The sequence below is a fragment of the Adiantum capillus-veneris genome, chromosome 27 (genome assembly GCF_014529385.1).
Source record: "Adiantum capillus-veneris isolate H3 chromosome 27, ASM1452938v2, whole genome shotgun sequence".
NCBI lineage: Eukaryota > Viridiplantae > Streptophyta > Polypodiopsida > Polypodiales > Pteridaceae > Adiantum > Adiantum capillus-veneris.
In genome coordinates, this window is record NC_140957.1 from 138,682,365 (window position 1) to 138,709,865 (window position 27,501).

Sequence of the window (27,501 nt, forward strand, 5' to 3'; positions counted from 1 at the left end):
TCAAGCTCAAGAGAGAGTGTTTTTTTTTTTTAAAGACTTCCTAATGACAAAATTGAGGAAAAAAATCATAAATTCCAAGAAATCATTGTGCAATAGTAACACCCCCCCCCCCCCCCCCCCCCCCCCCAAAAAAAAACATACAATTTACACCTACCTTTCATGGTACATATTGAGAGAACCACCAACATTACGTGTGCATAGTTTCTCCATGAAAGCAACCTACATTAAATAGAATGTTTGGTACTAAACTTGATACTCATGAACTTAAACACCAACTTTTGGCAAAAAAGGTGGATCACTAGTTTTGTTGAAGATGTGTTCATACCTAAACAATATATCGAGTAGATCACAAGCAAAGCGCGTGCATAATGTTTCCACTAAAGTAACATGATACTTGGAAAGCTAGAGACCAACCTAAAGCCATTTGCACTTAATTTAGTATTTTTATTTTATAAAAGACAATAAGAGAGGACAATGCTTGGATTTTCTAGCAAAAAGAAAAAATTGTCCAAATTTTAGTTCATGTGAATCAGTCATTAAGTGTGAGTGTATGTTGTGATTCAAGCTTTTGGTCCAACCTAAAGGCAACTTTGTGTTCTAAATGTTTGTGCGTTCTTATATGACACACATAATTAATGTGTTAAGTTACCATATTGACTAAAAATTACTTTGCATGATCAAGTTGGCACTTTTCAAGGCTTTTACCTACTGGCTCGTTCTCCATTTTACTCAAGATCTCACTTCTTAACACTCAGAAGATTGCTCCTCAGTCGTATCCTTATAAAAGGGAAAGGGCGAATTCGACTCGAACCCATCACCCTCAAAGAGAGAAACTTACGATAGTCTCCCGTAACCAACCACGCAGCCACATCGATCTGCTCCAAGCAACCCATGCAATAAAAAAGCTTGCAAGTAGGGGCGGTCCAAGTCTCTCTATGCATCAACTCCTTCTGCTCTACCCACAGCCCTCAATCTTTGTGTGTCTCCTTGCGCGTCTTGTGTTAGACTCTTCGTCGCCATGCCCGCACGCCCATCTGTGTGACTGCCGCATTGCCCAATTCCTTGCATCGTATCTCCTTTGACTCTTTGTATTTTTTGATTTAAATTGATTGGGCACCCCGTACTTGACATTCATGTTTTTCAGTCCATAAATGAGCGTGAAACATTACTTCATGGGCATTAAACATATTACTAGGATATATGCTAAGATAAAAACCAAGCTTATATCACTACGACTCGGTCGATTCTACAATTCCATTAATTAATTAACAGCCAAGATTCTCTCCGTCCCATTTTACAAAGCCAAAAGTCCCACCCTTTCCTGTTCCCACGGAGTGCTTCTGCCCTCGTCACTGTTCTGGACGTAGCTCTACTCACCCCCTCAACCTACGCCTCGTTGCGTTCACTCTTGCACAAGCGTGCCCCTCCTGCATGAGGTACAGGTGCAGCGTCCATGATCCTCCGCTGGCATGTTCGTCCTCACTGTGCACTGCTTCGTCTTCAAGCGTCTTGCACCTCCCATCTGCACCACACCTCGATTATCCAACATTTATACTGCCCCTGTGAGCCCTCAACCACAACTTGACTATTGTATCTGACTCCAAGCGTCAATCGTCGTCATCGCAAACTCAGGAGATGGACACCCAGCTGCAAGACCTTCATCCTGTGCGTCTTGCCTTGCTCTGCGATGCTGCAGTCTGCACCTCTTCGCTTGGCGTAGAGCTCCCCCTAGAGAATCACCCCTCCGTTTAGCCGCATATCTGCGAGGGCTTCAAACTATCACAATAGACCAGCAGTCCTCATTTGCATGACGCATCCACATCACAAGAAAAATATCCCTCTTTTTCCACGATCCTCGCAAATTCACAAACCTCTCTCTCTCTCTCTCTCTCTCCACGTGTCATCCCCATCCCTTTTCCTCTCAAAGCAAGAGAAGCATCTTGCTAGATTCTTATCAAAACAAATGAAAAAGCCGTTTTAGGTGCCTGCTTGAAGCATATTTGAATGAAGACAGGAGAAAAGGGATCAATGGTTATCGATATCTGTATGCGTTGTAAACCTAGTCAAAACCATGGACACGACAATACAATGTTTAAAGTCCAGCTTCATATTAGATTGTTATATTAGCATGTAGCTGAATTAACTACAAAATTAAGATTTTAAACAATTTAAATGATTACCAACAAGTGATGTAATATTCTTTTCATATGCACAAATATCCAGTATGTTGTATTGTTGTGCTTTAGGCCGATTGTATTCTTTTGTAGTTAATATTAATCCTCTCCATAAGAGAAATATCATATACTATAGGGTTGCAAGGATTGAGAGGTCTACAGGTAGGGGAAGCTCATGCAGCTTGCGAGGAGTTGTGGTAAGGAGATCCAGGGGCTTACTGCGGCAGGGTGTGGCCTTCGTTGGTGGGCAATGGAGTATCAGGTGGCGAATCGAGGAGCTGGCTTAACTATCGAAGGGACATGGCTCGCCTTGGTGGTGGATACACGACTGCTACTCCCTCGTTTTTTCCATGCCTCTCATGCTCCTCCCCCTTATTTTTGTACCTCTGAGTGTTGTCACCCCTCCCCCATCTCTTGTAGTGGAAAAGGGTGGCCCGGTTTTTCTGTTCGTGTCATGGGTGGGTGCGAAATCGTGGCAGGAGATGGCCCCAATGGTGGCACCATGGCACACCATTCGATGGGGTGAGGCCCACCTCTTGGCCCGTTCTCGCAATGGTTTTGATGCATCTGGTGTTGGATGGCGCTCTCATTTGCAACATTGTCTACCTTGGATGTATGCAGGTTGGCCTAGATTTGTTGGTTGGAGAGCGTGGCGGTTGTGGCAGGGCTACCTTGTTCTGTGGCATAGGAAAGATGTACAGATGGATACAAAGAACGTGGAAGATAGGATTTTTCAACAAGGATTTGTGCCTTTGTGGGAAATAGTTTCGAAGTTTTGCACTCCTAATATGTACTCAAATTGTCAGATATTGTTTCTTCAGTAATATTTGGAAGGTCGGGAATTGCTGTGTCTTTCATAGTGACCTCTCTGTGGCTAGCTTCTCAGGGATTGTACAAGAACGTAAGGGGCCAATATATGTAGTACGTAAAAGGTATAATTCAGATGATTGGCGTAGGGCGACCCTTGATAGAGCGGTGCCTTGTAAAGGTAAGGGGGTTTGGTAACGGTACTCTACCAGGTACTTTTGACTAAGCTTTGATGTAACCTTCTATCTCTCAAGGCTCGGCTAAGCTTGAGGTTGTTTTGTAATTTTTTGACATTATAATACAATCACTCACAATTGTGAGTTTGGTATTAAAAAAAAAAACTCCAAGAGTTATTACTTTGTAATTTATGGATGGGTATGATTCAAGGAACTATAATTTCTTTTTGCAAAATGAATAGAAGAAGGATGTGCTATAATGATGAAAATTTCACACGAAGGAACTTTAGTAATACCCTTGAATGCAAAAAATATGGTAGATTTATATAGAGTGAACATCCCGATATCTTACACCTCATGTATTGCACAGATAAATACTCAAGGTAAATGTACCATGTAGTTTTGGCAAGGAGGCAATTTAAACAAGAAATTTAAGTTAAATTTACAAAGGTACGGGAATAAGATTAAGCATTTCAATCATGGTTTGAAAAATTTCCTAAAAGTGAAGGATAGAAGATATAACACCATATTAGAGAGTTTGAGACTGTAGACAGTGTCTTGAAGATTTGGATATATAGATAGATCTCAAACTATCTTTTGAGGCCAAAGACTTCTACAAGGTAGTACTTGCAAAGATCTTCAAAGCCATGCTCTCAAAACTTTGGCTAAGATTTGATCATGAGGTCATATCTTAAGCTGTTGTTGAAAGTGGGAATTGAGAAAATCCCAAATTCATTAATATGGTGTTATATGAGCAAGAGTTGTGTTAAAAAATTTGTCAAAAAATGATTATTAATGAACAAGTTCTCATAATTAGTTCCTTGAAATGCTTTGGCATTACAAGGTATTAGCCTAGAAAGAAAGGCACAATTATCCTCAAGCACTAAGGGTGCCTCAAGGGACCAGAGATACGATATGGGGCTACACAATCTCTAAAATATGGTAGTTTGCTTAAAGAGTTACAATTTGGCGCTTGTTGGGAGCCACACACAAGAGGGCAAAGATCCCTTGACTACAATTTTCATAGTTCTTATGTTTTCTAATAGTGATGATCACTTCCCTTCTTTCTTGAGTAATCTCTTTGAAAGCTGGTCATTAAGTGGTCTTTTTCAGAGATCCGCTGGTTCCTAGCCTTCCACATTTGTTTGAAGTAGCAGAAGTGGACAATTTGTGTGCAGATCAGGATGGATTGGTTCTTCATTCCTTTTGCCTCCCAAAAGTAGGTCGTTGGATCTTTCAAGTCTTCTGTATCCATTAACATAATTTTCCCACTAGGCCTTTTGTCGTTTGGACAATTTTGGAACAAGTGGAAAGGAAAGTTCTTAATCATTATCATATGGTTTGGAAGTCCAAGAAACGTAGAGTGTTTGAAAATGATTACTTGATAGCTATCTTCAACAAGAACATCCAAGAAATTTGAAAAATGATTTTTGCCCTTGAAAAAAAGAAGAACTCAGACGAGTGGAGTCGGACGATTCTCTCCGCCTCGATGGGTAAGTGATCATGGATATTGTCTAGCTTAGGGGTGTAATAGTTGGTGAGTTAGAACGACACCTCAAGGCTCACTAGGAGCTTGAGGCTACTTTGTACAATATTCACCCCCGCACAATTGTGATTTTGGCAACAAAAAAAAAAGTAGAAATAAAAAAATGATTTTAAGTGAACCCGGCATATTAAATTCCTAGAACATACAAACGAAGCAGGGGGTACTTAATGAAAGCGTAGCTTTTCCATTTAATCAATCAATCAATCTCTTGAAGCACTTTAAACGACACAACATCACATGGAGGTTCTTGTCAAAATGCTTATAAAAAGATTATGGTGATTGGACATAGTTGAGGCACTATGCAAGAAAAATAAAATATACAGTATATTCTAAGTGATGAGATTCTGTTGTTGAATAGCCTTACTATAGTGGGGCCAAAACATACCACAAAGAATCCCTAAAGCGTTACAAGTGGGGTTAACACACCTTGTGCTCTTGTTGAACCCATGTTGGCAAAGTTGGCAAAAGGTGACATTTGTTGTGTAGCCCTCAACAATAAGTTTATTTCTCTCAGCTCAAAAACTTTTGAACTTGAAAAACGCACAATGTTGCAACGAAAGCTGTCCCTCACCTTTCTTTAATTATAACCCATGCTTCCATAGTGATTGTGTAATGATTTTATGGTGGCTTACACTGTTTACCTCCATTGTTTTCATAAGCAATAAGCGGCCCGGGCCATACATAGAGCTATTATTATTAGCTTTCTAAAACAAACCTTAGAAAGGAAGAGAGAATTAGACAAGTATTTGATATTTTATTGTTTGTAGGTATATATGTTTTAATTACACATTCTACTCACATTAACACTAGAGTCCACTTTAGTAGCTATAAGTAGCTTTTGTGTTTAAAAAAAAAAAAATTAATGAATCGTAGAAAATTTCACCAAAATCTTTCAAGAATTTGTGCTCAAGACATATAGTGAGTTAAAAAAAAAAGAAATAAATAATTTTATATAAAATTAATATTTTTTTAGGGCTATCTTTAAGATACAATTAAACAAAATTTGCTCAAAAGTTATGAGATCCCGTGTAGATCCCTTAAAAATCTTTAAAACATACCGAAACTTTTTTGAAATATACTTGGACATAGATACAATAAGAAGTTATGCGTGTACTATAGTTAGAAAAGATACTATTAACTTGTTTTAAGTCTTGAAAATACGTTTGCTATCAAATTTAAAAAACAAATTTAGTAGTTTCTATTGTTTTATATTTTATATTTTTTGGGGTGATTTATATACTAAAATGTTCCTTTATATGATAAAACCTCATTGATATCTTATCTTCATGGTTTCATGAAAACTAAACAGTTCTAAAGCCAAGAGGCACCCAAAACGACTTTTTCATTTGTTTTGATAAGAATCTAGCAAGATGCTTCTCTGGTTTTGAGAGGAAAAGGGATGGGGATGGCACGTGGAGAGAGAGAGAGAGAGAGAGAGAGAGAGAGGGGTTTGTGAATTTGCGAGGATCGCGGACAGAGAGGGATATTTTTTTGTGATGTGGATGCGTCATGCAAATGAGGACTGCTGGTCTATTGTGATAGTTTGAAGCCCTCGCAGATATGCGGTTGAACGTAGGGGTGATTCTCTAGGGGGAGCTCTGCGCCAAGCGAAGAGGTGTAGACTGCAGCATCGCAGAGCAAGGCAAGACGCACAGGATGAAGGTCTTGCATCTAGGTGTCCATGTCCTGAGTGTGCGATGATGACGATCGACGCTTGGAGTCAGATACAATAGTCAAGTTGTGGTTGAGGGCTCACAGGGACAGTATGAATGTTGGATAATCGAGGTGTGGTGCAGATGGGAGGTGCAAGACGCTTGAAGACGAAGCGGTGCACAATGAGGACGAACAGGCCAGCGGAGGATCATGGACGTTGCACCTATACCTCATGCAGGAGGGGCACCCTTGTGCAAGTGTGAACGCAACAAGGCATAGGTTGAGGGGGTGAGTAGAGCTACGTCCAGAACAGTGACGAGGGCAAAAGCACTCCGTGGGAACAGGAAAGGGTGGGACTTTTGGCTTTGTAAAATGGGACGGAGAGAATCTTGGTTGTTAATTAATTAATGGAATTGTAGAATGGACCCTGTAGTAGTGATATAAAATGAGATGTTTTGTGGCTCAAGCCACTTAAATGACTTAAACACAAACCTAGTGTTAGAGATTCAAGCATGAATAGCTAAATTCAATTCTATACTCAACATGTGTCTTTTTAAAAAAAGTTAATTTTTAGTAAAATTTCTCTAATTTTTTATGATTACAATGACAAACATGATTGCTTTATAAACAAGAAATTTATGGATCAAAGAGTAAAACATCAAATGCATAACACATCATGTTTACTCTAAACAAAATAGAAAATTTATTGTTCACATATATGTTACAATGATAATCAAATTATAAAAAGACATGGTTGACTTTAACATGATAAACATTAAATATAAGCATTGCAAGGAGTTTGAGGATCATATTGACATTTAAATCAACAATCCGAAAGTCAATAAAATCCAAAGTCATATAATACTTTGATCATAATATCTTAGAAACACATTCAAAATCATTTGGTTTGTGTCCACAATGGAAACTCCAAAAACACATAAAAATGAGGGCAAAAAGTATGTGTTAGGGTAAGCCCGACTTGAGGCACCATATGGGAAAGCCCTCTAGCCACTTAAGAAGAGATAAATAATGACATGGTCCAATAGCAAGAGGCTCCAACCTTTCTAGCCAATGATTGTAAAGCACTAAGCTTACTTAAGAGGCTATTCTTTAATCAATTAATTGCACTTTGAGTTTTAACTATTGTGTCTATACTCATTAGGAGATTTTTGAGGTCTCTTTTGGACCCTCTAAGAATATCCAACTCAGTCGAGCACTTAGTCCTTTTTTATAAATATTTTGGTATAACTTTTAATTAAGTATAAAAATACGTGTTAATGAAATTATATCTTAGTTTGTATATCTTTGTGAGATTTTGTGCAAAAGTAATCAAGATCTAAATCTTGTCATGATTTTTTCAAGCTTTATGGGTGGTAATAAAATGAATTTTGCGGCAAAAGATAAAAAAGGCGGGAAATCAAAAGTTAAACATAAGCTTTAATAGTAATTTCCTCACGAAACATTTTTTCCTTCTTTATTCTTGAAAAAGTAATCAATATCTATACCTTCTCATGATTATTTCAAGCTTCATGGCGGTAAAATGAATTTTATGCGACAAAAAATAAAAAATGGAGGGAAATCAAAAGTTAAACGTAAGCTTTAATAGTGTTTTCCTTATGAAACATCTTCTTCCTTCTGTATTCTTGCAATGGAGAACTCTGCTCAAGATGCTTCCTCTAGTTCTCAACGCAAACTTAAATATAATCTTCATATTGATATAGGGGAAGAATACGAGCCTTTACAAAAAAGAAACAAAACTCGTATTCTTACATCTGATCAGAAACATCAGCTGAGATGTTTAAGTCATCAAAATATAGATCTATGGTGTGATGGGAGTATATATCCAATTGATCCTTGCTTATTCTTAACTCCTAGTTTTTGAAATCCAACATCTCTTTTACAATTTGCTGGAGATGGAGCAAAAGGTCTTTATGGTTACTGTTACCATTTGTCGGAGGCATCAAAGCAGGTAATTGCTTTGAATCAAAAATTGATTGAAGAAAATGCTGTTTTAATTCAAAATCATCATTTGAGCAATCGAAAAGTCAATTCTCTCACCGAAACTATATCTGAGCTGGAGAGAGATTTGAAAAAATCTCATATAAAGAATACTGCTTTGGGATTGAGACAAAGATGTCGAACAGTTTCTAATATTGAAACATTGAAAGTTGGAGGTGGTGGACTTAAGAGAAGGATTAGAGCCATAAAGTAAGTAGTATATTTATTTTTGTTTCTTTTGCAAGCTTTAACAGAGTGTATTTAATTTCCTTGTTTTTCTTACATATCATGCTTCACGTGCATTGTTTGACTTTGTAGGGACATGATGCATCCTGAAAAAGAAAATATTGATCCAATCATGGCACAGAAATCTTATTCCTCTTTGATCTCATCATCTATTGCTCGGGAGCTTATTGATTCTTCCAAATTCAAGAAGGTGAAACAGAATATTATTAATGAGTTTATTAACGAAGCAGAGGTAAGTACTTCAAACATACAAAAGGTCATTGATGACAGTGGTATAAGTAGAATGGGATACTCACAAATGTTTAAAGAGGTGAAAAATAGATTGAAAGATAAAAAAATCTCTTCATCTGTATTGCCTACTCCTGCTAATATGAAAACGTGTAAAAGAATGCTCAACTCAAAAGTTGCAGACTTTTTGGGTCCTCCTCTACACATCGAAGGAGACTTTTCTACAAACAAAAGAGGGGTGCACTTCAACAAGTTCAACAATATATTTTTTGATTTGGAGAATCTTCAACAACAAATGGTCCATTTTTATCGAAGAAGTAAACAACAAACTTATTTTTGTGATCAAGCTCGATGAATGTGAAATGCTCAAGCATAAAAAGACAGAACGTATGACAATCACACTCATGAATCGAGCACTTACAAAACAATTTTCTGATCATACAAACTGTAGCCTAGATGAAGACAAGGAGAGAGATTTCAGTGTACAATGAGAAAATCATATTTGGTGGCTTGGATTATTTGAGGTAAAATGCTAAGTGATATTTTTCTTATCAAAACATTTTATTATCACACATTTAACCTTATGAGTGACTGTGATTGATGGTTATTGCAGGTTGATAAGAAAGATCATGATATTTTATATTGGGATTTTCATCAAACCCAAGTACCAACAATCATTCAAAAACAAACATCAGGAGGTCTTTTATGAGTGAAGGGTGTTGGCAGTTTTTCTGTTGAGTGGCACATGGCAGGTGACCTCAAAACATTGAAATGCATGTATAATATCTCGAAGGGTGCTCTTTCAAAATATCCTTGTTTATATTGCATGAAATCAACAGATTATGTAAATCAACGAAGCCAATTACAAAAACCTACAAGGGATCTTGAAGATTCAAACTTCAAACCTGTTCTAAATATTCCACTATCACATGTACATGTCTATACATTACATGCATTGTGCAGAATTGTAGAGAAAATAATTTACTTGTATATCCAATTTGCATGGAAGCTCAAACCTGAAAAGGCATCAAAAGAGGGTATTCAAACAATCGAAGAAGTCCTTTCTAGCATTGGACTTCATGGAGGTCATGTCAAAATCACAAAATGCTCTAAAAGGTCAACAACATCACATGAAGTTCCGACAAAACCATCAATTGGTGGTGTTAAAGCACGAAGGTTTCTATCAAACCATGGAAAGGTCTCAAACTCAACGATTAGATTTAACTTGTGGAAGCTACTACATAATGCAGTAAAAGATCATGTTGACATGAGTGAGGCAAGGAATCGTAAAGCAGAGGTATGGATATGTTTAGATGAATTTTTTTCTATATTTGACAAAAAAACATGGACCCAAGAGGACAACATTAAGTTAAGACTTGCACTTCAAGCTTTTGGCAAAAGCATGCAAGAAGCTTTTCTCTTATACATGAATTGTTTTTTTATAGTTTTATTTAGAGATAAATATACAATACACATGCTATTATGTAAATATTGATTTTATTCATGTGTATAACTCTAATGTACTACTCGTTTACAACATATTTTACACAACCATATTCCATGGTTTACAAAAAAATATGGATATCCTTCAATATGGAGCACACAAGGAATGGAAAAGTCACATTATCAAGCACGAGGAGCTTATTTTTGCCATACACAACATGGGGGTGGAGCTACTAGAGCCAACAGTTACAAAGAGGTTTTCTTTTGGTTTTATAGAAGGATTATTCTTCAGAAACAAAAAAACGAGCTCTCAAAAGAAAGACAACAAGCACAATCAATCAAAATATCCCAGCAAATTCAAAGACGACAATGTTGGAAGAATTCTACCGCACAACAAAAGTTAGATTCATGGAGACTCAATAGAACCAGAGATAGTAAAGTTGTTCTTAATAATCAGACAACAAAAAATTAAAGTGTAAGCAGATACATGAGCTATACACTTCCACTTGATATTTTCTACATAAACTTCTCGAGTACTTGCATGTCTTCCTCTTCTTCCAAAGCTTTTTTTGATGTATTTTCTTGGCCTTGAAATCTTTCAAACTCACAGTGTCATAGAAAATGTCTTTTTCCACCAGGTGTCAACCTATTTGGATATTTTTCTCCAATGGAAAGTGCATATCCTGTGTAAGTTAGATAATGTCCAGCTAAAGATCCTTGGAGACCATGCGCATAGCCAAAAATTTCAATTGTAGTATTTCTTTCAAGCAGAATGACTTTGTTGCTATTTGCAGGAACTTTATAGCCACTAAGATACCTTGACAATGTTTTCAAAGCAAAAATTGATATGTATGCATTAATGGAATACTTTGAATGAAATATGATAAGATGTGGACTCGCTATTTTTCCTATATAAAACTTTAAAGCAGCGTCTCTACTAAAGTCAGGTTCTCTTGATCCTCCTGGTCTCTTCAAAAAGTCATCCTTGTGTGCTTGTACCGTCAAACCAAAGAAAAATAGATTAATTCGTAATGACAAATAGCTTAAAGAGATATACAAAAATAAGTGAAGAAGACTTACACTAATGTTTTCATCATAGACTAGTTGTTTTTCATTCCAAATGTTGATCGATCCCTCGGTCTTCTCCTAGTCTTGTGGGTCTTCTACAATTGGAATGGTAACTTGAGATCCTCTTGACTCTGCATCATTGTCTTTTTCATTTGGAGAGTGGGGGTCCTTTATAGTTTGTTGTGCCAAGAGAAACTCCTCTTTAGTAGGTTCACAATATTCAAAAGCTTTATTAAAACATATTCTAAGAGCTTTTGCTGAGTTAAAACATGTTTCAAGTGTTTGGAATGTAGATTCTTGCTCCACAAAGTCTTTATATTTAATTGGCTCATCATCAATACCCACATTGAAATTCCATCTTTGAGCAAGAATAACAAACATTTCATCTTCTCTCAGATTAAAAGCTCTTTGAACATCCGTCAATAGAACATACTCACATTCATTGAGAGGGAAGGTAGGAAGAATAGGTACAGGTAAGTGTTCCATAGGCTTACTTAGGCTCTCAAAGATCTTGGTGTCTGATCTAATAATTGCAAGATCAAGCTTTTCAGATTCGTGTTCCTCTGATAACATGTTGAGCTCTTCTTCAACTTCAACATCCTCATTGACCTCTCCAATGATAGCACTATCAGTCTCTTCCTCCTCAAGTTCCCCTTCATCGTCTCGAATCAAAAACAAATACACTAAAAAGCCCTCATTCCTCTTAAGGAGTTCACACTTATGCTTGCACTTTGGACAATGAAGGAGAATAAGTTTGCTATTCTCAGGAATTGCCGCATATTTTTTGTTTAGCCTTGAAGTTGCTGACAGGAAATCTTTTATAAGATCTATTGCATGGACATAAACTTCTGTAACGTAGGTTACCTCTCTTGCTTTCACCAGCCGCTCATAATCTAACGCTTGCTCCTCTAGGAAAGATGAATGAAAGGATAATACTTTTGCGACATCAAGAGGAGTATTAAACATTTTGTAGTAGATATCATAATCTTCAAGGGATTTGCTATCATAGATTAGCTCTATAAGCAAACTCTCTGGGTCCTCTGTTTCTGTCACAAAAACCAATACAAGATTCATATGCATATTTTTTTTTCTTTTTTAGCCACATTAAATTTAATAGCACAAAGTTACCTTTTTTAGTTTTCTTTTTCTCAGGCTCTTCCAAATCATCGTATATACTTGGGACTTCGCTTTGGAAATATCATCTTGGTTTTCTCGCATAGCCATGGTCTTAGCCAATATTAAAGGCTTCAAACCATATATATATATATATATATATATATATATATATATATATATATATATATATATATTTATTTATTTATTTATTTATTTATTTATTTATTTATTCCTTGCTAGTTGTACCATACATCCTTTTTATATAAACAATTTGGTTCTCTCATTCAATTTAAAAAATTTCACATAAAAGAAATGTCAAAAATAAGGACCCAAATTTACATATCCTATGGTAATTGCATGTTATATTCATGCTGAAATGTCCTCTCCTACTCTACTTTGCAACCAATAATATGTACACGAAGTTCGACCTGCTCTTCCTCAAAGCCTTCCTCGAAGAGCAAGTTTCTGATTCAGCCCACCAGTCCCTACTTTCTTACACACATGACACTCATGGAGAGAGAGAGAGAGAGAGAGAGAGAGAGAGAGAGAGACTGAGAGAGAGACTATGACTTCCCTGCATGTAGATTGCAACCTCACCGCGATCACTCTACATGAGGAGGATCTATCTCTATTATCTTTTTTCCCCCTGCTTCGCGCGTCGCATGTAGAAAGGTTCACCTTTGGGTTTCCTTTTGAAAAATCGTAGCACCTACTAGGATTTGATTAAACATGCATGGATGATGATGAGATGATGATTTTCAGTATGACTTTTTAATCATCTAGTTTTACTCACTCATACTCGCTCACTTTTTAAGAAATTCAATTCTTATAAGATTCCCTCTCCCCACACCATATTCTCCTCTCTCTCTCTCTCTCTCTCTCTCTCTCTCAAAAAAAATTCCAGCTGGTACCTCCTGCTCTTTCACTTTACTTGATTTGAGTTTATCTTCGTACCCAGACATTGGATTAGATCCACATGGATTGTATCAATTTGGTCTCATAGGTCATTTTGAAGCATTAAAAATATTTTTTTGTATATATTAAGTCTCTCACCTGCTACATCAATTTTATATCTAGCAAAAAAAAAGAGATGCACCTATTGTGCAAAAAAAGCCAATCCTCCATGGAAGAATTGGTTTTTTTTGCACGATAGGTGCATCTCTCTCTCTCTCTCTCTCTCTCTCTCTCTCTCTCTCTCTCTCTGTGTGTTCCTTTGATCTCGTTTTCCTCTCTCTCTCTCTCTCACACACACACACACACACACACACACACACACATCTTCAAAGAATCGTGCTCTGCTACAGACGACGATGTTCGGACAGGCTTGTGATGACGACCTCTGCTGTTCGCACGAGCTGCTACCTCTGCAAGAGAATGACGTGCTGCTACTGTTTGGCGCTGCAAGACGACGACGCCGTGACGCGCTGCTCCTGGACGACGATGCGCTGCACGCGCCGCTCCTGGACAACGACGCGCTGCAACATGAACTGCTCTCGGACGACGCGCCGCTGCTGCTGTTGCTGTTTGGACTCGCCGCTGCAAGACGGCGCTGTGCAAGACGAAGCCGATAAGGTAGGGTTTCTAGGCTTGTGAATTAAGCATTACTAATAAACTTAAGTTTTAACATTGTCTAAGAAACTCCCCCCCCCCCCCAACACACACAACCTTCATTTACCGTCTGTGAGAGAGAGAGAGAGAGAGAGAGAGAGAGAGAGAGAGAGAGAAATGAAATGAGATGTTTAGTATTAAACGGCTTCAAAAGCCGAACAGAGAGAGAGACACACACACACACACAAATGAAATGAGATGTTATATTAAACGGCTTCAAAAGGCCAAAATGACGTATGAGACCAAATTGATACAATCCACGTGGATCTAATCCAATGTCTGGGTACAAAAATAAAATGAAATGAAGTAAAGTGAGATGGTAAAAACAAAAGACTAAAAAGTCATACTGAAAATCATCATCCACACATGTTTAATCAAATCCTACTGTGCTTCTATGACATGAAAAATGAGGCCACTTCATTGGCTAACAAGTCTTAGAGCACACAAATGCCAACCAACTATGCCTTTAACGTGCCAAAACTAGTGCTTGTTTATGAAACCATGTAGAAAACTATGCATGGAAATAAACATCTACGGAGGTCACCCATCCCTATACTATCACCACACATGTGCACTCAACTTAAATACAAAGTATCTAGTTGAATCAAATCATGACGTATAAGTCTAGTGGTATTTGTCCGTGTGAGAGAAAGGGAGGGTGGATCCAAGGAGTACTGGAATGGAGGCAGTCTATCCACGTTGAAGCCATGTGACTGAAACCATGAAGTCATCTGCTCATACCAACATGCTGTGTCCCCTTGTAGCACTAGCTGTTGGGATGACTCAAGTGCTAGGCGAGCATATATGTCTCTCGGAAAGTCCCATAAACTATGCATGAAGGAAACTGATCTAGTAAGGGCCTCAACTTTGGGGGGGGGGGGGGGGGGGTAGCTCAGCTTGAATAATTTCATGTGGCATTGAGGCCTTAGCCCGAATCATCTGAGAGATCATAGAGACGAGAGGCCTCTCCATACATCTCCATCCATTAGTGCTACCAAATTTTGCCCTAGGGGTCCACTAAGGGACCCCAAAATCTGAACCCCATAGAGCATAGCTCAAGCCACTAGAGTGTCAAAAAGCCACAGCTTTGTTCGAGGTTCATGAAACTGAACCTGTGAATTCATCTTCTTCAAACCTCCCAAGGCTGCATAAGCTCTCGTCAATCTAGTCTTTTTAATGAAAATGCCGGTCTACTGTCCCAAGATAGGTGTATGCATCTATCATCTCCACCATCTCTTGGCCATATGTAAAAGTAGGTGTTGACCTCCTGACCCAGTGTGGTGTGGTGTTAAACACCATGACCTTGGTTTTTCCCAGGTTAACAGACAATCCACCCACTTAGGTATAGCTTGTATGCACGAGTCTCCCCACCCATCTTCTGTGTGTCTAATGGCTTTGCCATGGGGATGGGAGGCTTGCATGCACCTGCTCATCTTCTACTTGTCACTTTCTATTGGAAAGTTTTGCTAGATGCAACATGTCTACTTAGATGATTCAACAACAACATACGCAAGCTCAAGTCATTGAGAGCACGAGCAAGGACCAACGCATGCGACTCTGAGAGAGAAAGAGAGAGATCTCAACAAACACTACCGTGGGATAGTAGACAGAGAGAATCCACACGACCTCTCACAAGAAGGATGGAGCACATTCACGTGCAGGCCCTGCTTTGTCGCTCCTCTCCCCATCCTTCCCTCCTTCCAGCCTGCTTGGCACCTATCGCCTCGTCAACGGATCTCTGTCCTTCAGATATTACATGTAGAGAGAGAGAGAGAGAGAGAGAGAGAGAGAGAGAGAGAGAGAGAGAGAGAGAGAGAGAGAGAGAGAGAGAGAGAGAGAGAGAGAGAGAGAGAGAGAGAGAGAGAGAGAGGGAATGATCTTTACAACTTCGCATGGACAGAGAGATAGATATAGACCGAAATCGCATGGCAACCCACGTGTGAGAGAAAGCTCTAAAACCTCTTCGTTCTACTAAATTTAGCACTAAAATCTCACCCTTTTCTTTTCCTTCCAAACACAATGAGCCTAATTTTTGAATTTTCTCTGGCTGATGTCCCCTACTAACTATATTAAGATTGCTCATAGCTCTAAGGTTCCCAGGATACCTAAGACGGAAGCGACTCAATGTCCATGGGGATTGCCTTTCCACTCACTCACATGTGGCTATGTAGAATCCACAGCACTGGCAAGGGGTTTAGGTAGCCTTGACGGGATATGGTGATCACAAGATAGTGGCCATATATCTTAGAGAAACGGAGGGGCTATAGGAGGAGAGAACTGGGATATTGCGCTCACAAGTCTCGTTGATGTGCTGAAAAGATGCCTCAAATTTCACCTTTTCTATTCTTCTACTACTACTGGCAAGACTTTAATAAAATCCCATTAGTTGTCAGATGCTTGAAAGATTCCCTCGTCCTTGCCTTCAACAGCCACACTGCCATTACCTCACCCTCCCCTCCTCTTAGCCCCTCTGCCTGCAACACATCTTGTCTCCCTTGCTCCCGCTATGCGGTCGGCGGGCCCCTCCTCTCTCTCAACAGCCCTTGATCCACTCCCCTTCCTACATCAACGACCCAGCTCCCCACCCTACACCAACTCGTCTCCCCTCCCTTCGCAGCCTCCTCTTGCGTTAACTCCCCACCTGTGTTCAATCGTGAACTCTATCAGCACAGAGTTGAGAGAGAGAGAGAGAGAGAGAGAGAGAGAGAGAGAGAGAGAGAGAGAGAGAGAGAGAGAGAGAGAGAGAGAGAGAGAGAGAGAGAGAGAGAGAGAGAGAGAGAGAGAGAGAGAATTCTTTCTTGCAAAGGTCGCACGCGAGAGAGGGCCGAGAGGCCTTCATGATAGCAAACCAAGAGAGAGAGCGAGAGGCGAGCAACATCTAGAGAGAGAGAGAGAGAGAGAGAGAGAGAGAGAGATGAAAACAAAAAGAGAGACATGTGGCCTCCATGTGGCTTACCCCTCATGTTCCTCTTCCCTTCTCCTACTGGCTCATGAGAGAGAGAGAGAGAGAGAGAGAGAGAGAGAGAGAGAGAGAGAGAGAGAGGGGAAGCGACACAGGTGTTAGTTCTATTTTAGAAGGCCACTATAACCTTCACCTTTCCTACCCTGCGTGCCACCTTTGATAATGAGCTATTTTTTGAATTTTCTCCAGCTGGTACCCCCTACTCGCTGGGTCTTTCAAAATAAAAATAAAAAACTTGGGATTTACCCCAAGCACTTGCAATATGCAATAGTCTATGCCCTTCTCATCTCCAATTTGTCTTCTATGCCTACCTCATCCATCTCCTCTACAATTATAGGAGTCTCTTTCTCCATGTGAAATTTCTCTCCCATAGAAAGTCCTCAATGCCAAAGGTCATCAATGTGAAAGCATTGGTGATTACATCCATAGAAAGGCTTTTCTTGGTATGTAATGTTGTGATGAAAACAAGACAGAGTAAGAAGTAAACATAGGTGAGAGTATTTATGAGAAGGCATTAGTCTAGGGATGTTCGTGCCTAGCGGTGCTGCAGTTTTTGTTCTTGAGGGCTAGAGAGGGGGAGGGGAGGTTGCTAGTCTACCCTATGTTAGTGCCTAGCAATGCTACTTTTTGTTCTTGAGGGGTAGGGAGGGGATTTTAAGGATTGAGACTATATATCACCTAGATTCCTTCCAAATTCCATACCTACATTTCATACTCATACTCCACATATTCCCAAAGTGAAAATTTAGAGACAGGTGACAATCATTGAACATGGGTGGTGACTTTATCGCCACTCAACGAGGCATCTGCCTTATCTATGTATGTTGCTACCCAAGCACCTTATTATCCTTATAAAGGAACCAGAATCATGTTGTTAATATTGTTGTTTCTAGATATACTCTCCCGTGGCCGCCATCTCTCCTAATCCTAAGTGGTCAATGAAGGACATCTTATTGTTTGTCATACCTCCTCCTTCATGAAGAAAGTGGTAAAATTTTACTAGATGTGATCTAAAGATAGAGAGAATTTTAGACATGCTCTTTTTCATTTTTCTTTTTGGCAAGCCACAGGACTTTCAAGTAATAAACATGGAGAGAGAGAGAGAGAGAGAGAGAGAGAGAGAGAGAGAGAGAGAGGGAGAGGGTGGTGGGGGGGGGGGTGGTGGAGATGGCATTAGAATTTGAGCTATACCTACTATGCCGAAATGGTATTTGGAACCATAAGAGAACTGAAATTTTTGCATAATAGGTACATTCGCTCAAGCAATGCAAGTGGAGGAGGGGGTTCAGACAAACATATTAAGAAACTTGAACTATACCCATTATGCCGAAAAGACTTTTCGACTCATAAGGGAATTGATTTTTTGCATAATAGGTGCATTCACTCTGGGAGAGGGAGATCAAAAAATGAACTACACCTATTATGTCGAAAATGCATTTTGAATCATAACAGAATTGAGTTTTTTACACAATAGGTGCATTCACTACAAGGGCAAAGTGGGATTGGAGGTAAGAGAAAGGGATTTTTACAAGTTCAACTAATATACCTATTGTGCCCAAAAAGCAATTCCAATCTTAATAGCCTCAAGCTTTTTGCACAATAGGTGCATTCTAGCTGACTTGACGGAGACTTTAAGATACTTTTACTTTGTTTTTTTACATCTTTGAATCTACTTAAAATGTATTGTTATACATGATTATTAGTCAAGTAGTCTCTTCTCTCATATCCAAGATATACATGTAACCATTATTTGTGAGCCTTACTATAGAAAGATTTATGAATAACAAAACGATAAAAAAAGCTAAAGTTATTGTTTGTTTTCTTTCTCTTTTTTTTAATAGGAAAACTCATGGCTAGAACAAAGCAAACTGCAAGGAGAGTGGACCGACCAAAAGACAATATTCAATCATCTGCAGAAACTTTGATTAGATCTCGACGAAAACGTGTTTCACAGAGCATAAGTGTTCTTAGCAAAATTAGAAAAGAGCAAGATAAAGTAACCTTCTGTATACCAAAAGCTCCATTTTTTCGAGTTGTCAAGCAAATCAGTGACAGATGCAAAGAGAGATTGAGATGGGGGCATATAGCTTTAGCTTGTCTTCAAGGAGCTTGTGAGGACTACGTGATAGAGTATTTAAATAACACATATATTCTTGCTACTCATGCACATAGAGTTACTGTCATGTGGAAAGATTTTAGTAGTCTTGCAATGCTAAGAGCCAAGTTTGAAAGTTTTCGGCATGAACCAATTTTTGTAGATTAAAAAATGAGGGATATTCTATTGGTTCCTCCGGCAAGGCTTCCTAAAGATAGGGTGAAGATTCAAGATATAACGCATGATAAAGACACAATATTAAATCAAGAGAAGCTGGAAAATTTAAAAAGACAGGAAGAAGATAAATTGAAACAACAAACTGTAGCTCAACATTTAATGATCCTTCATAGAGAAAACCTTATGATCAAAAGATTAGAAGGTTTAGGATCCAATGTCGAAGTTTTTGTGATGGACCAAGGACATCCAGAAGGCTATGCTCTAAGAGCTGAAGAAATTGAAATGTTGAAAAGTAGAGAAGAAGATCTATCATATACTTTTGTTCAGTTCTTAGCAAGGTAAATTTTCTTTCTTTGCTTGATTTTAGTGTTCATATATTTGAAGATATATATAATGGTTGGAATTGTTTTGTAGTATTATAAAATCTGAACTCAATGAACAATTTCAGCTAGAGGTTTTCATTCTAGATTGTGCAATTTCTCAAGTCCTCAATGCACGAAAAGCTCCAAAAGAACTCCTTCCATGGTTTACATATTGTCCGGAGAGAGTGAGATTGGTCGTATTTCCTTATTGCTCAAGGTAAACTGTTTATATATTCCATTGAGTTAATATCTCACAAAATGATTTTTGTTATTGTTTTATGACTTGATAGGAGACATTGGAGCCTTGCAATTATAGACATCCAAGAGAAATACACACTGTATTTCAACTCTCTTCCAGAAACCATCCACTCTGAAATCAAAAAGTAAGATCTCATTTTCTAATGCTCTCAAATATTAAAAGTGCTAACTTATTCTTTTTTAGCCATGCAAACCTCTTGATTGCTACAATTGAGTCTTTCCACCAAGGAGGTTTATTTCTCAAAGAAACAACACATAGAAATATTTGAGTAAAAAGTACTCACTTTGTCATGAATTACAATGATATTTTGAAAGAAAAAAATTGGATTCTTAATGTGAGAAGCTATAAATGTTGCAGATACCTACACAACAAGATAATCACAAGTGTGGTTGGTACCTGCCCTATAGTATGAAAGTAATTCTGAGCCGTTTATATAGTCATGAAGATGAAAAAGAAAAGGTAAAGACTGCAACTTTAAATTAACAAAGAGTATTGCAATTTTTTTTTAATTAGTTGAGTGTTCGTTGTAGATGTCAATGCAAGATTACACAGAGCTTGACTTGCTACAGTTCAGAATGGATATGATCGAGGATATAGTAGATAGACTTTCGATGAGAAGCTAGGAGAAGCAAAAGAACTTGGCGAAATCTGAAGAGCCTAAAGGTCTAGGTGAGGCCTCTGAGGAAGACAAAGAGGAAGAGCTAAGCTGGAAAAGGTGCACAACAAAGAAAAAAAGCGCCATTGAAGAGGCTGATTTGAATTTGGAGGATGTTCCATATCTTCCACATGATGGATTGGAAGACATTGACTGGGAAGTTTTAGATCCTCAAACAAGTGACTTCCCTTTACCAAGCTCCTAACCTCATGATGGTTTAGCTTCCACAATTTTGAAGATCTCTGAAATAGTAGATCAAAGTGAAGAAAAAAAGGATAAGATTCAATATGACAGTGCAGATATCAAACATAAAAAAGACTAGTTTAATTTGGATTTAAAGATATTTGCTATTAATTGCTTTGTAAAGAAGACTTACTCATATGGAAATTATGTAAATCAAGTTGTGTTGAAGACTTTCACAGCTGATTTTGCTCTCTCTTCTTTTGGAAATTTGCATTGAAATTTTTTTTAAAAGAATGTTCTTTAAAAAAGTAGAAAGTAAAAATATCTTACCTTTCATCTATTGATTTGAAATATAAAGTTCTCTGGAAGATCCACTTCATCCTCTGTGATTAAATCTTGTCTGAGTTGTGAGAGAGTACATCGTTGACCTATTGATATAGTTGTTTGAAGTTGCTCATCCATCCAAATGTCCACTTGCTTCAATTGATTTTCTTGTATGCTTTCAAGATCTTGATCGAGTGGTATCCAAACACCTCTATCAATGATAATAAATGATAAAATAAAAATTTGAGATTTTATCATGTATTTAACATTTACAGATTGCAAATCTACTTTGCATTGAATTCCTTCATTGATTTTGCAATCCCATCCATTATCCAAAAAATTCTAAAATAGTATCATAATCAATACTATTACAAACTAGCATGGTATTTTTTAATTTGATGGTCTCACTGTCGCAAAGAGATCAACAAAAACATGAATGGGCATGCATATCTTGATTTTCACTACTCCACTAGCAACTCTTGGCTTCAGTCCTCTTTGAACTTCATGAAAAAGTTTAAGACGATAAGCTTCACTAATCTCACTTGTTAGAAGAGGCCAATCAATACTAGTGAATATTGGTAAAGAGATAAGCTCTAGTGTTCCAGAAGAGAGGTCATCTCCTACATGAAAGAAATGATCACAGAAAAAGACTCCCAATTCAACAAGTTGCCTATTTGTCCTCCCTTGATATTGTTGGTTGCCTATGAATGAATGATAAACATTGAAAACACCAATGATGCACTCAACTGATTGCCATTCCTCATAAGAGGAAGGATAAACATCTACAAAGTATTAAAAAAATCCAACTTAAAGAAGTAAACATCTACAATGTAAAAGAAATATAAAATGAAGACTTTTTCCCGTAGAATACAAAACTTATAGTTAGATATGTTTATCAAATGAACTTACAATTAGGTCTGTTTATCGAAAGATAGACCGGCCATTCACTTAAAGTAAGTTCTTTATGCATGTATACATGTTGAACAAGAACTTCTTTAACACTTCTTTTGCTCTCATTGACTCTAAAGTCTTTTACTCTTCCTTTCCATGAAGCCAAAAACTCATTTGAGCTCGTTCTCTTTCTCTTTCTTGATTGGAGTAATATCTGAGAGCCTTTTGTTATTGCAAGTGGTATCCATTGGTTTCGCTCATCAAGGGTGTTCGAAACTATAATAGACTCAATAGTTGCTGGTGGCTTTCTAGATCTCTCCATAGAAGCTATAAAGAGTATAAATGACAGAGAAGTTGTTTGTAGTGTTTTATAAAGAGAGGAGCTTAAGATCGACTTGGAAGAGGAAAAGATCGTGTTTTCACTCAGTCCTCTTGTGTTTCCTTACTATGAGTGCTTCTTTGAATGAGAAGAATCTAAGAAAGCTTCGCTTTTTCTCGAAACTCTACAAAATCACAATCATGAGATTACATTCGTTACATTTTCTTTATATGGTATTTTTTTCTTTCTATCAGTTGTTTTTTCTTAGAAAAATAAAATCTTATGCATAGCATAAAAGAAAATATCTCCGTTACGGTGCCTACCATTTGATTGGTGGCGTTGGATTTATTCTCAATTCTTAAAAGGCCCTCAAGCGACCCCAAAAATTCTCTAATGCTTTCTGTTTTATGCTCTTGCACTTGGCATAGCGTAACCCTAATTTTCATCTCTCTAACCCTAACCCTAACACCATGGTTAAGCTAAGGCCTCCATACTCCATAGCCTAAAGCTAAACCATTGGTGAATGGGGAACACGCTTTCCAACAAGTGGTATCAAAGCTGATGGTTCACACCTAAGCCTCATTAATCCCTCTCTATCTCTCTCCCTTATCAATCATATCATTGATTAGGCTTGGGCACGCTCTTGGCACTACCAATGAGCCACTACCCTTCTTGATTAATCGATTGGTGATTAGTGGCATTTTAATAAATACGTATGTATGTGCAATCTAAAATTGTTGTGCATTTTAAGTTGATTCAGCTTGTTTTACAACCCCGTTGCTCTCATTGTAGGCGTCATTTTCTAGTGAAATTTTTGTGTGTGATGTGCTTCCTGGTGGTGTCGTTCCATTGAATTGTCAATTACTTAAATCACACATCGTTTGGCCCCTCTACCAAGCTACCAAAATTGCTGCCTCATTTTGAGCTTCTAAGGTCTCAAGTTTAGCGTCATTAATCTTGTCTAATTTCTATCAATTTTAAGTTTGTGTATGTGTGAGCTTTTTTTTGAATCACCTTATCTTTTTTTTTTTTTTGAAATTATGCTATTAAGAGATGTGGCAAGATCCGAGGAAGGCATCCTTTTGGCTTTTGAGAGAGCATAAGGATATCACCCCTTTTGAGGCACCACTACCACCAAAAACATCAGATGTAGCCAAACATTGGCATGTAGTCCTCCTAGCTAGCATTTTCCATAACCTCGCCTTCAAAATATTGACCACCTTTGCTCAAGTTCACCGACCTGCTACATCGTCATGCTCAGGCTCCCTGTGCAAAGCATTGTAGAATTATGCTCGCACCTCGACACCATCAATTATCCCCTAGCTCACTAGTTGCCATACCAAATCACTACATATTTGTAGAGGCTCATCATTAATTTCCACACACCCTCAAAGCCTCATAGGGGACCTTCCCACCTGCCAATCCATGCATCAAGCCTCCAAGGGGTAAATCCTCTTCAAGGCTCCTTTACTTAGCTCAAGTCCCATTCTCACACGTTGCTGCACTACCCAAAAACTTCAAAGCTTGAGAGATTTGCCTAAGGCTTTAAAGGTCTCTTTTTCAACACGGCTCCAAGGTCTCATTCCTGCAAGCTCCATGCTCATAGCCTCTCAAGCCTTTTACTTTTGTTTTGGGGACACTCCCACAAGCCTAATCTCGTTCAAGACCACAAGCACACTTCAATTGTAATGCATGCACATGATGAAATGTATGTTTATATATGTATCTTTGAGGATAGTTCCATGAGTATGTCAACCCATGTAAGAGGATTAGACAATACCATGACACATGGTAAGACCTTCCTCATGAGGTATCACATTATGTGTGTGTGCGCGCACACACACACACACACACAACACATGACATGTATGTGTATTTTACACCGTTTTCCATGAAGGCTACATCCTCACAAGAACATCAAGAAACCAAAGCACAACATTGACATACAAATGAAGATGAAGAAAACAAAATGACGACAACAACAAAGATATGAAGACAACTTTGAAGAGGACACACATGATCATGACCTCTTCACACAAAAGTAAATGAACGAATGAGCATATTTGTACTACCTAGGACTACTAGTGACTCTATTAAATATGACTTGTAAATGATAGTGATCAATCCAATAGAGAACCGCTTCGATGTATCATGGGACATTGAACCATGGTCATTTACTCCATTGAGAATGACCACAACGTATCCAACTGAGACCCGTGAAGTGTTAAATTTAGTGAGAACAGCCATGCTGTATCAGGTAGATGAATCATGTTAGCATAGGAGTGCACCATGACATGAACGCGTAAAAACAAAACACATGAAATATTTTAAAAACCCCAATTTTTTGCTTAAGAGGGAGATTTTTAGGGTAAGCCCAACTTGAGGCACCATATGGGAAAGCCCTCTAGCCACTTAGGAAGAGATAAGTGATGACATGGTCCAATAGCAAGAGGATGCAACCTCTCTAGCTAATGATTGTAAAGCACTAAGCCTACTTAAGAGGCTATTGTTCAATCAATCATTTACACTTTTGAGTTTTAATCATTGTGTCTATACTCTTTCTCCTTATGCTCTTGCACTTGGCATAGCCTAACCCTAAAGCCCAATGTGGTCCCCCAGGTAAGTGGGCGGGCCGCCAGGTATGTACACATATTCTTTTGTTAAAACCTAATAAGAACTCACTATGCTCTACACATTACAGTAGAGCGAGTTCACCATATCGTCGTGCTCTTCTTCTCGCACTCTCTCTCGCGTCGCACTTCCGCTCGTACTCCTTCAACTGGTATCAGAGCTCAGATCGAGGCTCGGGGCAGCATTTGCAGGTAGCCAGAGTCACCTGCTCAGATTGGAGTGAGATTCGACAGATGAAGACACAGCCCCAATTCTTGTGGGAAAGCCCAAAGGGCTTGATGTACTCAGAATTTCATTATGAGGTCATCTCGGCCACCGTTCAGCTTCGACAAAGATCTGCACGTGCCATTTTCGACTACGTGGTCTCGGCGGGTGCAGATCCGACTCTGCAATTTTGGGGTTTCGGCCTACGACTGCAAGTGCTGAGGATATCTGCACTTCTAGAGTGCTGATTTGTGGCTATATACACAACGAAGGACAGCTTACAATTCTTGGAGGCGTGTCACATACGACACGGGCGCAACTACACATAGATTGTAGGCGACATCCACCAGTTCATCAGGTAGCTTGTGTTTGCTTCTTGATATTCCAGATTTCATCCTGACATTGCAGGTACTTCCACATGGGATGTATTGTCAGAGATGATGTATGTCTGTTGAGGGTTTGTTGGCTGTGAGTCACGCAGCAAACAACCGCCGCAGCGGTTACAACATACAGTGGGAAATTTGTGGATGTATGACTTTGTGGGAAGTCTACATACTGTCAGATTTACTGCAGCCTTTGTTGAGGGTCGAGTGAGGTTTTATTGAGCTGGGGGATTCTCGAATGTTGAGATCCTTTCGGTGATACAGGTCTTGGAGCGATCCCTCGAGCACCCTTAGATAGGCAGCTAGGATGTATTGACTGTGAGTTAGACAGTTGGGATTGCATCTTTGCTTTACTGCTGTTGAGGCATTGTCGCAGTCTATGCTTATAGGACATTGACAGGACAGTGAGAGACAGTACAGGTGTAGGACAGGTTTATCCACAGCTTACAGTGTTAGAGAGACAGTGGTTTTTTGAGCTGTTTTTTGGTCTGTTTTTTAATACACCAGAGACATTTTACAAAGGAGACTCTGCCGAAATTTCTGCAGAATCTGAAGCTTTCTTGGTTCATTTGACATGTTGATATTGGTTCAGAGGACATTTTATAGGGGAAACTTTGCCGAATTTTCCCAGGAAAGTAAACTACTGTGAAGCGTAGCTATGGCTAGACCACAGGACACTGCTCTTTACAATATCAAGAAGCTGGATGGAACCAATTTCCCATTGTGGAAGAAGCAGATTTGGCATGTGTTGGTACAAAAGAAGCAGATAAAACCTATAAAGCTCAAGGGGATAAAACCACAAGATATGGACGAAGATTAATGGAGCGAAATGGATGAATTGGCACTTTCTACCATTATGCTGACTTTGGCAGAAAGCATTTACTTCAATGTAGCAGACGAGATGTCGGCTTATCAAGCATGGACAAAGCTGAGTGATCTTTATGAGAAGCAGAGTGCAGCTTCACAGGTATACTGGCTTAAGAAGCTTGTTGACTTTGAAGATGAAAGAAGGGACACCTATGTCCAATCATCTAAATGAATTCAACACCATCTACAGTCAGTTGTCAGCTCAAGGTGTCAAGTTTGACGAACCTGTTAGAGCAATGTTCCTGTTGATCACATTGCCGAAAAGTTGGGACACTTTTCGTACAGCTTTGAGTAATTTTGCACCTCCAGATGGTTTGACCATAGCAGGTGTAGAAGGCAGTCTGCTTACTGAAGAAACCAACAGAAAGACAATGGACAAAGGCAAAGGAACAGCCTTAGTTGTCAGGGGAAGGACCAAAGAAAAGTACAAAGGTGGAAAGAGGGATCAGTCTCGTAGCAAGTCCCGCAGTGCTAAAGGCAAGAGTGACATAGAATGCTACCATTGTGGCAAGAAGGGTCACATGAAAAGAGACTGCAGAGAATGGAAAGCAGAAAAAGGCAAAGAGAAAGCAGAAGACCATGGTGAGAAGAACAAGTCCTCAGTGAAGATTCAAGAAATAAATGTGACAAACACTGTTGTAGAGGATGACAGTCTAGTGTCAGGAGATATCTACTTCTTGAAAAATACAATGGACTCAGCTCTTCTTACAGCATCTGATGGAAATGCACTGAGTGACTGGATTATAGACTTAGGGGCATCACTTCATGTGTCTCCAAACAAGGAGTGGTTTACCTCTTATGTGACCACTAAACATCATGTTCGGCTAGGCAATGGGCAGACATGTGAGATCTTAGGTGTTGGAGATGTTCAATTGAAGTTTCAGAATGGCTCTTCTTTCACGCTGAAGAATGTGAGACATGTTCCCGCAATTACAAAGAGCTTGATTAGCGCAGGTTTGCTTGATGATGTTGGCTACATCACCACTTTTGGACAGAATATGTGGAAGATATCCAAGGGTTCTATGACAGTAGCACATGGAATAAAGTCTGGAGGACTTTACATGATTTATGTATCAAATGTCTCTAAAAATGTAATCAATGTAACCGAGCAGCCGAACGTTTCTTT

General features: G+C 38.8%; 3 protein-coding genes across 3 annotated transcripts; 2 read left to right on the plus strand and 1 right to left on the minus strand.

The window, feature by feature from the left end:
- Window positions 1-11,417: 11,417 nt before the first annotated feature.
- On the minus strand, window positions 11,418-12,413 carry LOC147422827 (uncharacterized). The gene has a single exon (XM_086502516.1). The coding sequence runs from the start codon at window positions 12,411-12,413 to the stop codon at window positions 11,418-11,420; it is 996 nt and encodes a 331-aa protein (XP_086358642.1).
- A 1,154-nt stretch (window positions 12,414-13,567) lies between these two features.
- Window positions 13,568-19,268, plus strand: LOC147422828 (uncharacterized). Its single transcript, XM_086502709.1, has 2 exons — window positions 13,568-14,027; window positions 18,867-19,268. The coding sequence occupies exons 1-2, from the start codon at window positions 13,785-13,787 to the stop codon at window positions 18,948-18,950; spliced, it is 327 nt and encodes a 108-aa protein (XP_086358835.1). The 5' UTR covers window positions 13,568-13,784; the 3' UTR covers window positions 18,951-19,268.
- A 13-nt stretch (window positions 19,269-19,281) lies between these two features.
- On the plus strand, window positions 19,282-21,001 carry LOC147422829 (uncharacterized). Its single transcript, XM_086503658.1, has 6 exons — window positions 19,282-19,635; window positions 19,712-19,876; window positions 19,950-20,042; window positions 20,276-20,310; window positions 20,364-20,377; window positions 20,449-21,001. Exons 1-6 carry the CDS (start codon window positions 19,292-19,294, stop codon window positions 20,539-20,541), a joined length of 744 nt encoding a protein of 247 aa, XP_086359784.1. The 5' UTR covers window positions 19,282-19,291; the 3' UTR covers window positions 20,542-21,001.
- Window positions 21,002-27,501: the final 6,500 nt, after the last annotated feature.